The sequence below is a fragment of the Heptranchias perlo genome, chromosome 12 (assembly GCF_035084215.1).
Source record: "Heptranchias perlo isolate sHepPer1 chromosome 12, sHepPer1.hap1, whole genome shotgun sequence".
Taxonomy (NCBI): domain Eukaryota; kingdom Metazoa; phylum Chordata; class Chondrichthyes; order Hexanchiformes; family Hexanchidae; genus Heptranchias; species Heptranchias perlo.
In genome coordinates this window covers 38,866,248-38,878,606 of record NC_090336.1, presented here as the reverse complement: position 1 = coordinate 38,878,606, position 12,359 = coordinate 38,866,248, and the positions used below count along the sequence as shown (strand labels likewise).

General features: G+C 39.4%; 1 protein-coding gene across 6 annotated transcripts in view; it reads right to left on the bottom strand.

Moving 5' to 3' along the window:
* The window catches only part of LOC137327980 (serine/threonine-protein kinase BRSK2), a 734,949-nt gene that overhangs the window by 460,465 nt on the left and 262,125 nt on the right, over positions 1-12,359 (bottom strand). For all 6 annotated transcript variants that reach the window (XM_067994008.1, XM_067994005.1, XM_067994009.1 and 3 more), the window contains exon 2: positions 11,890-11,984. In XM_067994008.1, coding sequence (XP_067850109.1) covers positions 11,890-11,984 — 95 coding nt within the window. The remainder of the gene's footprint in view (positions 1-11,889; positions 11,985-12,359) is intronic.

The following is a 12,359-nucleotide window of genomic DNA, read 5'->3' as shown; positions in this document are numbered from 1 at the left end:
ATCTAAATACAGGTACCATCAGCACAGGAAGCCACTTGAATTTGTGGTTCATCCAAGTGGGAAAGAATGGCTTAAACACGGACAAATACTTAGATCATGAGCAAGAAAAGGAATAAAAGAGAAAACGGTCACAAACTGTAAACAGAAAGATGTCCACACCTCTTTACCAATCATGTTTTCAGAACTGAATTATCTGATTCACAATGCAGGAACACTTATTGTATTGAATCAACACAACAAAGAACCTGGGGAATCTCCATAACACTGGACAGAACTAACCGGTTTATTCAACAGATGTTTTTGTTTGATATGTGTCAATTATTACAATTTATTCAGTGCCAGAGATTAACTTTTATCTAAGTTACTGCCTGGAGACGTTATATCATGGTTATGTTTTGTAGGTCACATCATTTCACATTGTCTCATTGACACTGACAGGAGCTACTGATAAATGGCTTCCATACAAAAAAATGACTACTGACAATAACCTCAGGAAAACTTTATCTCCCCAAAAATACCTAGAGTCAAAATGGGTCTGGTCAGAGTAAATCTGGTTACAAACAATCCAGTCAACTCTAGTGATGAAGATCAAATGAATTAGTCTCCTGCGAGACCCTCCTCTTCCCCACACTTATCTGAGTGCCAGCAGGCAAATATGGGCCGCCCAATTTTCCAGATGCCAGCAGCAGCTTACCACCCACTCCAAGCGGGAATTCGGCCGTCGGCATGTTAACGAGGTCCGGGAGTTAAAATAGTCCAGGCCTGATTTGTGTAGTACCAACTCACCTTGCTACCCAACAACCCAAAACCCACCCAGAGTCAAAATCAAGGCTCTGGTCTTTTTCATTAGCAAACTGATCTGCAGACATAACATTGCTGTGAAATATTTATTTTACCATGCAGAATTTAAAAATATGCAGTCGAAGTGGTAGCTGGGATACAAATGACCTCAAGGTCCCTAATGCTAAATAGAATTTCAGCATTGGCTGCCCACTCCTGATCACTATTCAGTGACACCTACTAGAAAGAACATGTAGATGGAGGTCAAATGCGGGCAGGATTTTGCTCGGCTGTAATGTGCTGTCTAGGCTCGCTACTGAAGGATGGCCAGGTACAGCAGGGCAACTGGTACATGGAATCATACTCCAGCGCCTTCAGGAGAGGAGGGAAGAAAATTGGGAAGGGGGAAATAAACAATGTTTGATTGCCATAGTCAACAAATAAAAAAAAGTTAGAACAACTATTATATGGCTTACTAATGATCAAGAACTTCAGATCAAAGCGCAGGATCAAAAGTTCCAAAAGGCAGCCAAAGGGCCTGTTCAGAAATCTATAAAAGTGGATGGCAATACTTTCATGTATTTTTTTTAAGCATGCTAAAAAAAAATTAAGCAATATTCCTTTGACCAAGTAAGTAACTTCAAGAATGTGATCTTTATTGTAATATCCTCTCACAGGATTCATAGTTCCCTGAAGACCCCGGCTTTTTCCACATCAAATTGCACAGCCGATAAGCCTACTGCCAGGCGCAAACATTCGAGGATTAAAAAAAATGAATCTCAACGTCGGCGTTGCTTTCGGCTAGAGGTTTCAATTATGGGTAGTGTCATATCTAAGTCTTACATTTTCCAATATTATATCTTCTTTTTAAAAAGGATTTGCACGGCAACTTAAAGGTTCTGAGTTTAAGAAAAGGAAATGATAAAAACTGCAGGCTCATATGACGTAAATTTGCGTGTGACAGAGACATTTGGGACTCTGCCTCAAAGCAGGATCTACAACACCCATTTTTTTTTATATACATACATATATACATACATACATTATATATAAATAAAAATAAAATTTGGTGCTGCCATGCAATGGAAAAGCTGAATTGTATTACACTAGTTTGTTTTAGAAAATGTTAATTATTTGCCTACATAAAAGTCACTTCATTGAAGAGGTAATTCATTATGTGAAGGGCTTTGAGATGCTTTGGCATGATATGGTCCTGTACAAATGCAAGTATTATTATTTTCTTATGAAATAACACAGTTCAACACTAAAATAACACTAAACAACACTAAAAATAACTGCCTTTGTCTATTTTCATCCATCCAAAGCCTTCAAACTCAGAGAGGTGTGAGTTCTTCTGTGTTTTTTTGGTCCCCAAAATGAAACAGACTGTCATTATATGGAAGGTTTCAGTGTTTGTCAAAAATCAGCCCAGAGGCTGCAGCAACGAGTGACAGTAATTGTCATCTGCACATCAGTCAAAACCTATTCTTTATTTTTTATGGCAGCCAACTACAATAGCACGGTCTATCTGTCCGTGGTACCAGAGAACCTCTGCACTGCTTTGTGACCTTACCCAGTGAGATAATCATTTGTCTTAATGTCTTGGTGGTTACAGATAGGCATGATCAGTTATATTCCGCAAGTCGGGTATCATATTTGACACACTGTCACAGCCTGAATGTCCAGCTATTCATAATGTGCTAATGACCAGAAGTGCTAAGTCTAGCTATCTCTTCATCAGTTGTTTTCCACGTGCCTGTGGATATTGACACAGGTACCGACAGCGAGAAGCACAGCACCAAAGAAAGGTCGCTGGAGCTTGTTAAGACGCAGGCTGCTTCTCCTAATGGGGCACTGACTAACAGACTGAGAATATGATGCATGGGAGAAGATGGTTCAGGAAAAATAGCAAACTGATTGAAATAATGCACACAAACTAATTTCTTCCAAACCATAGAATGAAATAGCAGGACTTTTCTCAAACCATCCAAAAAGCCCGACCACATCACAAAAACAATTGTGTCTCTAAGGTTTGCTACCGTATTCTCATAATACGATACATCACTTGAGTGCTCTTGAGTAATGTAAAAATCCACTAGGGAGAAAAGTCCCTGTAGCAACCATGCTTCAAAGAGAGTATTCTAAGATTTAGCAATAACTTGAAAATTAAATAAAACATTTTACCCTATATTTCCTGAGCTTCAACTGAGCTTTGATGAAGTTTGGAGTAGTTGAGCCAAAGATTTCTGCAAAACTTCAGCCTCAATACTGTTCCACATGCCACCAGACAGTTTGTTCTTCCTGAAGCTGATGATTCCAATCCTCCTCTTCCACTACGACTCGATCTACTTTTATAAAACATGCTGCTTCTGCCAGCCCAGCTGAGACCGAACAAAATTCAATACATCTGTGATTGACGAGTTTGAATATCGGGCCACCTGGACTCCCAACCCCAGGGACGTGAACAGAGCTCTCAGCTACAATGGTATTGGGGCGCAACCAAATTAAGTGTCGGTTCACTAATCTTTTCAGAAGTAAGAACTCATCTGATTGAAGATGATGATATTTATATCTAGGTTGGAAATTAGACCTTTGTTTCCCCTCTCCCACTTTTAATTCTTTTTGATTCTTCTCTACAGGCCACTGACTCCCATGGAAAAGAGTGGACAAGTAACCTGTGCTTCCTTGTGTCTAATGATCTTGGCCTTGAGGCAGCCGTTGGCAGATACAGAAGAGCAGCCTAGGGTTTCTGGCACCAACTTTCTCTTCATACCCGTAGGAAAAGGTGCGGTTTCTGCTCCGTGCCTCCCCTGACTACACAAGTGGGGCCAGAACTCTCAAGCTGTAAAACAGTGGGCTGTAAACCACCTCCTACTCCACTGACAGAACATATGCTACACTACTGTCTTGTCCTGGATTTCTCAAACTTAAATCTAAACATGGAATAGGTAAAGCAACCACCTTTGGGTCAGACTTTAGATGATCTTTGAGAACAGATAGACCCTTAACACAAGATCAAGTCACTAATTTAAAGAAGGGAGTGGTCCCAAGTTGTTACTACAGACAGCGTACACCGACATATAGATGGGCTTTAAGGCAGTATTCATTTTAAATTACACAGATGCATGATTGGCAGATTAACAATTGTTGTGTCAGCTCTCATTTTAATATATAACAATGCTCTAGTCTGTAATGTTGTGAGCAGCTCACTGTCCAGCCTCCAAGCAAAATGGTAATTTTGAAAGAAAGATATGTTTATGTTGCTGTCAAGCTGACACCATCTGGCATAATATTGACAAAACATTTTCCACCAAGTTTCACAGCAAGAAGACCACTACGATCTGATTAGTTTTGGGGTAAAACTACCATAATTAAACTACTGTCTAATAACAGACACTGTGTGATTAATAAAAACCACAGGAATGACAAAACTGTTCTGCTTGTAAATAAAATCTCCCGCTATGAAACATCCTAGGGTATTCTGGTAACAGTATATTTTAGAAGGACACACTAATTAAGGAATTATTACACTGAAAACTGCACATTGCGTGTTTCACGTGTCACTACTCAAAATGGGAATTTTTCAAATTAAAAAAAAAATTATGCACATCTTCCTTATCTCATCACAGCCACTCCTGCATCATATTTTCATTGAGTGGTATGGGACACAGTCCTCTGTAACTTGAAGCACCAAGTCAATCAGTGGTTTAGTTGATCTAAAAGATGTTGTACTACAGGGTAACAGATCAATTTTTCCCAAGATAGAGAGCACTGTACAGCTGAGGCAGAATATCATACTGATGTGAACTAGGGGGAATGATCAGAAAAATGACTAAAACTAGATGATCGAATTCGTTTAATATCCTAGGGTGTTCAGAAAGGAAAGAAGAGACAGGAAAGGAGGTGGTAAAGCCATATATCTCAAGAACAACTGGGAGGTAAATGAAGTTGAGGGAGAGGATAAGCAACAGAAAGAACTACTCTGGATTAAAATCTCTAATGTGAAAATATCCAAGTTAATCATAGGGTTATACTATAGACCATGAAGTCAACACAAGAAAGAGGACATTTTATTTTATGAAGAGACATGAAGGGTATGCGAGAATAGGAAAGTTATTTTAATGGAAGACTTCAATCAATCCAATGTAAATTGGTAGAACCTAAGTCGTTTAGAGTCAGAGTTGACAAATGTAATGCATGACTGCTTCATGACCCAGTGAGTAAGGAAGCCATGAGAGGCAGTGCTCACCTGGTCCTGGTGTTAGTAAATGACCCAGACAATGTACTGGAAATGGAAGTCAAAGCACCCCTGGGGACAGATCACAGAGCTATCAAGCATAACAGTATCTGGGCTTCAAGTATGTGAAAGACCTTTAAAAAAGGACTACATTCAAAGAAGTGTGGGAAAAATTAAAACAAGTTGATTGGAGGAAGACGGTCGTCAATATTTTAGTAGAAGACAAGTGGAATGGGATAGAATTTCTCCAGGAGTTCTCCCACCGCAACTTTGGCAGAAGTTCAGCAGAAACCTCAGAGAATCAACATGAACAAGATGTGCAATTGGACTGAACAATAATAGCTGAAGTTTAATGTAGACAAGTGTAAGGTGTTGCACATAGGAAGGAAAAATGGGCAACGCACATACTTCATGAACGGTGTTTAAATAGCCAAGGATGAAGTTGAAGGATACCTAGGAGTCTTAATATTCTTCCACTATCCCCCATGCAACCCCCCACCCCCCCCCACCTAAATCAAGTGGGATAGCTACGGAGATGGCGGGATAAAGGGGCCTACTGCCACCTCCCCACTATGACCTGGATTTTCCTCCTCCGCTTGGGCCGCGACTGGCCACCTCTTTCCTGCCTTGCCTCCCAGCCCAATTTCCTCCCCCACTGTTCCCCCCCACCACCCCCCCCCCGCTCCACACCTCAGTACCACTTGGTGGAAGGTGACAGTAGACCCAGGTTAGCAGAGCAATGGCCCTGAAGTCTCCTGATTGAGGAAGGCGGCCTAGTATAAGCCATTTTCACCTTCAAGACTATTCTGTCCCTTTAAGCGCAGCAGCAGAGATCTTCTGATGTTGCAGCGACATCCCTTCTAGATTCTGTAGAACAAGGGGACACAGGTTGAAACAAGTAGCTTTAGGGCTGATATCAGTACGTTTTTTTTTCCACGCAGAGTGATCAATACTTGCAACGGACCTTCGGGCAGAGTGCTGTAGGTGAATCGCCTTAAAGTCTATCATACTTTCCAATTCTCGCTCTCCAACACTGCTTTGAGTCTTTCACGGTCACATTCTCCTTCTGCACTGCACTTTTAAGTCTGTTCATTATACGATGCTCCTTCTCAATTGCGCATTCAAGATCCAGTGCTTATGGAAACAAGCAAACATTGAGCCAAGTTCATATCTATTCCAAGCTCCAAAAGGAAGGGAAAAATGTGTATCTTCTAATGTTTTGTCAGTCACTATATTCAGAGAAAACTTTACAGTTTCTGCTGAGCACAAGAAATTGCCCAATAAAAGTTGTGGTTCCAAATATGCAGTGCTGCTGCCTAATGTCGGTTTTTCACTTTCCTGCTGACTATAGCAGCACGACAGATTAGGAACTGTAACTTATTTGGCAGTTGAATGTGCTCAGCATAAAATTTACATCTTTCTCTTTTGAATACACTGCCTGAAAACATATTGTATCTTATTGAATTTTACAGTATTCTATAGATACTACCCTGTCTCAAAAACTACATGAGATAACAGCTAACCAAGAAGTGAGGAACCATTCACTGTTGCTGACAAGAGGCTAACGAGGGGACTGATTAGTTAACATCCAGTTGGTTGCTGGAGTGTCTGGTGAGAGACACTCTCACACAAGCCTGCCAGGCTGTGTTTCTGATTGGTTAATACCTCACTATACATTGGGGTGTCTGAAAGGATATTCCAACTCTGGGCTGGCTGTATAGTGTTCAGTCAGAATGCTGCATTTTCAAACACTGATTTTCTTGGGCAGTGCCATGAGCATCAAAGCTCCCTTCTCACACGTCATACCAGCTCTATATTGGAAGCACCACAATCACTAAGTAGCCGTGACATGAAAATCTAATTACCTGGTTGTCGCATTAAACCAGTGAAATTTGCACAGAATGAGACACATATTGCACTGGGGAGGGAAAGTTATCAAAATTAGATTATTAAATTGCTATTCTACTGGTTCACAGTGGTCAGTTTACAATAACATCCTCTAGTAACAGAGGAAGGGCTATACACACAACTTTATTTAATTGTTCTTAATCCACGTTGGTTGCATGTTCCATATCAATCGTGCATATGCATTAAACACCAAAGTGAATCAACAGTGAAGTAAAATGCCTTATAACTGATGTTACCAACAACAAAATTAAGGGATGCATGCATTAAAATTACAATTACAGTGGATCCTGTTGGTTGTTCTCTTATTGAATAGGACTTTCCAATTATTGTCTCTTTTTCATTATTGACTGGAGCTGAATTAACTCTAGTTGAGGTACAGTCATAAAGTTAGAGAGATTCAACCGTTGTATCATTTTAACCAGGAATAGTAATTCAGCTCTTTCACACTTTTCACCTTGGTAACCCTTGCAAGCCAGGGCCATTCTAATCAGCATGTTTTTGTAGGGGTAAATTTTCACTGCAGTTCAGGTTCCAGGCAGGCAGGACCACATTTACATTGTCTAGCTTCTACCTAGCAAGAACTTTAATAGTTTGGCACAGAAGAGAACTGTGCACATCTCTGGATAGATGTGTATCTTCTAATGTTTTGTCAGTCACTATATTCAGAGAAAACTTTACAGATAGATAACACAGCTCTTTTCCAGCAGATACAACAATAAATGTTTAGAACGCAGGAAGGGGAGAATCTCTACTCTTCAAACATTTCAATCAGTTCAGTGGATTTACAAATGCCTGGGCATCTAATGGATCCCCTAGGCACTTTGTAAACTAGGTTTGCACCACAATAGATATACATTCCTTGTGGTGTCAAACCAAAAAGACACGAGATTACCAACTGGGAGGCTCACTCCATTTTGCCACAGAGTCAGTTTCACTTCAGATTTACTATGAACGGATGCTAAATTTATGATATAAATGCACATTTATTCAATTGTTTCAGTAGATTTTAAAGATTATATATTCAGCTCGATGGCTATGTACTGTTAACAACTATCAGAAAACTTGAGAGTTTCCTGTCCTATCCAACATCAACTGAGACTGTACTGAGAGGGCGTACCATTAAAACTAAGGGCAGCCCAACAGATCCAGCAATCTGCTTGGCAATTTTCATTGTCCATACAGAGTTGGAAAAAAATCCAGCTACAGGTTAGCTTTCTTCTTTGTTAGAGGTAATTATATCGAGCTCATGAAGAATTACATACAGACCCCAGAAAGGGAATCCTGACAAAAGCAGGAGAGGTCCTAATTCACTGCACAGAACCAAAATTAGAGGGCAAAAGAAAAAGAGGACACTTCACTGTCAAGCATCCAATGTAAGATACACTGAACCCCAAATTGGACTACTGCTTTATAATTCACCGAGATGCCTCTGTTTTTGTTTATCACATCGATATGAGGGGTGATTTTATTTTAAATTAACTTTCTAATCAGTATTTCATATTTCTGTTTCAAGATGAAAATAGTGCTACATGATGAAGGGTATATTTTTGTGCCACAAATTGTGCTTTGAAAGTATATCAGATTTATGGTGCAGAACTTCCAATTATATTAGGACGAACACATTATTTAACAGTCATTTTTTTGTATAGTTTATTCTGGTGTATGACCTGGACCTAATTTCTTATAGTCAAAGCTCCAAATACATTAAATTTTGATGAGTTATGGGGCTAATCTCAATTTCTCTCCCTGTAACTTCTGGATCCTGTAAAAATGATATGCAAGGTAAACCAGGTTGGAAGCAGCAGCAGTACTGGAAAGAGAGGGTCATGGTGTTTAGCAGTACTGGAGGCAGTCGTGGCTTTAGAAGCACTGGAGGATGGCCCAGTGGTTTAGCAGAATTGGGGTCAGGGTCCTGAAGTTTAGTAGCACTGGAGCAGAGGTGCTCAGGTTAGGGAGTGTGGAGGAAGGGAACATCTGAATCAAAAACGATAAAAGTGGCTGGAAAACTGCCAATGAGAAACTACTAATTAAGTAGAATATACAGCACAGAAACAGGCCATTTGGCCCTTCAGGTCCCTAACCCAATCAGCATATCTTTATATTCCTTTCTCCTTCATGCGTTTATCTAGCTTCCCCTTAAATGCATCTATACTAGTCACCTCAACTACTCCTTGTGGTAGTGAGTTCCACATTCTGACCACTCTCTGGGTAAAGAAGTTTCTCCTGAATTCCCTATTAGATTTATTAGTGATTATCTTATATTTATGGCCCCTAGTTCTGGTTCCCCCCCCCCACCAGCAAGTGGAAACATCTTCTCTACGTCTATCCTTTCAAGGATTTATGAAAATAACCAATCCTAAATGATCAGTTAGCGGAACCGGCCAATAAAAGAAAGATGAAGGTATTTGAATTGAATCATTGAAAACATTTTTGGTTGCCATTTTTTCTCAGTAATTGAAATTTCTAATGGCCAAAATAAGGATTATAATATAAAATAACAACTAATGTAGAAAAAAAATCCCAATGCGCTTCACAGAGGCATAAACAATAAATGGATGTTGAGTTAGAGAATCAGATATTAGGAGGTGTGATCAAAAGCACAGTCAAAGAGGTGGGTTTTAAGGAAGGTCTTAAAGGAGGAGGAGGAGGCGTTGGAGAGGCAGAGGGCTTTAGGAGGGAATTCCAGACTAATAATACCAGTCTTGGTAGCTGAAGGTACGCCTGCCAGTGATAGAGCAAAAGGAGTGCTGGGGAATGCACAGAGTCAGAGGCCAGAGGAATTGAGAGTTTGGAGGGTGAGGGTTGTAGGGCTGGAGGAGATGACAGAGATAGGGAGGGGTGAGGCCATGAAGGGATCTTCACACATTTCTCACATGAATGCTTCTTTGTCCCCTCACTACAGATTTGTCTCAAGCAGCTGATCGTTTTTTTTTTAAATAGTTCACATTTTGTTGATTTTCTGTGCATTTTGTCACACACTGGACCTGGAAGAGGTTGTGAAATATGACAAGTTAAAATATACCAATGCTCAGGCTATATATGCTCATAATTTCTATATTTAAACCCCACAAATGCACAAAATATTAAAGCACCTTTTGTGTTTCTAATAAGCCAAAAAGAAAATGAAAGGCTTATTAGGTCATATTTGTGGTACAAATTAAAAATATAACAGCAGGTAATGAGATTCGGAATTTGTCCCCCTCATGAGCTATACAACTGATTCACTTCAGGCACTTGAGTTATTGGGTTCCCTAAATAGTGGAATAAATTCCACATTTCGTGCCTTGTCATGATGTATGATTTCATATAAGGATGTACACATCAGAGGCTGAGCCTATGAACATATGCTGGGAATTAGCATATGTAGAATTTATTTAAATGAGACAGTTCAAGAGCAGGAGGAAAATAAAACAAAGCACATCTCAACGTGAGGAAACTGAACACTCAGTGCACATTTGTCAAAAAAATAATAGCCTTTACTCAGAAGGATGTAAAACAATATGTTCCTTCACAACACTCTCAAACCACACAACCCAATAATAAAATAAGCCGAATATTTATTAACATTGATTGTAAAAGTTACTTCAATTTCACGTGGTCGTTTTAAAATTAAATCACTGTTACTAGTTAATGCCGGTAAAAGGACACAGACCTTTAACTGTATAAAATTGGTAGTAAATTGATAATTGGCTGACCTAAAATGCTTGTACATGTGATTTTACAGCAACAGGGCCATGAATGTATGCTATTGGAATATAAACCTTTGAAGTGCCTCTTGGGGAAAGAGGCAGAAAATGGGATTAGAGTAGATAGCTCCAGTTGAAGAGCTAGCACCAGCACAGGTGTGACGGGCCAAGTGGCCTCCTTCTGTGCTGTAAATTTCTACGACTATGAACGTGAAGGGATTATACTGCAGCATTTGTCACACGATGAGGCTTATCCTTCAGGTCAAACATTATCATAACCAATTAGACCATTCTTGTTACATTACTGCACCCTACTTTAATCTATCCCACACTGCTGGTAAAGTCTGAATAAAGTTAATTTGAAACTTCAAATGTTGCCTTTACTATCAGGTTATTATTTAACATTACTGCGGAATATCTTCTAAAGTTTCTGCCTCCTTTCATTTTGTTCTACCTGTGAAACATAAGAGAAATTTACTGAAGAGCAGTGGATACAGAGTTCATTGGTCACGTGGCACAGCCAGAATGGAACAATGGCAAACACAGAACCTTATAATGTAAACAGCGATAATGTCCTAATGCATACTATGTACAACTGGGGGAGAGGCAATAAAGGTTTATAATGCTGGTATTCAATATCTAGAGTTCTATTGGCAGTCAAAACTGCTTATGTGGTTTATGATGTCATCTGAACTCCCTAGATTTAATTAGCTCCTTAGAGTTCCCCCACGACTATCTATTGCAAACTGGGTTATTTTCACCTGGGCTTTAATTTCACAAATTTTGTGTCAGCTCATTTGTCATTAAAATAAACCTCTCGCGTACTTTCTCCTGTCAATAATTCTACCAGCATGCACATGCTAGGCGTGAAAACTAAACAATGTGAATTTGTCCCTGAGGTCCCTTCTGCAAAAATTTTGCCCTGTGTAAATTTCCCAATATGCAGTACACATAGGGAATAGAAAGCTGTGAACTAATAGTAAACACGAGGCACTCGAAACAAAACTTGGCATCAGCAAAACTCAAAAACACTTCATAATCAAATTCAGTTTATTGCATCGTACCCACTGGGTACAAGTTTACGATGTATCATTTTTCAACAACAAGACTAATACAGTATTTGGTTCCATTGTGTCTCTGCAACAATTATTGATTAAAATACAGGTACAGTATGAGTTATGACAGGTTATTTGTTTAATATAATTAATGAAATTAATTTTGTTAAGGGGTAGCCTTAAAGTGGAGATTTTTATTGAAACCCTCCCATTAGGCCATTACCTTCATTAGCACCGACTCACTGAGCTTCTCCCTGTTGACAATCTTTATTGCGACCTTTTGACACGTTACACAGTGGACTCCAAGCTTCACCAATCCTAATGTAAGAAAAACATAGGAGAAAGAACTAATTAAGAACCATTTAAGAACCGTTTCAGTACCAGCATCTTTTAAGTCCAGCAGCAATAGATATTCATGATTATGAGATTATTATTAACTACTTTATTAAAAGATGTCTTTAAAAGCATTCAAATGCCTAAACATCTCAAAGCTACTGCATTTGCCACTGCGACCAGGGTTCACGGATATTTGTGCTTCATTTAGGGAAGACGCTAGCAAGGATTAAAATGTGGGAAAAAAAACCTCATGTACACTGACTAGAGCAGAGAATTGCTGCTGAAATAGATTGAGATTGGTTTTCAGAGTAACGTACACTGTATAGTCATTTCAACAATTCTATTGGGTTCTAATCA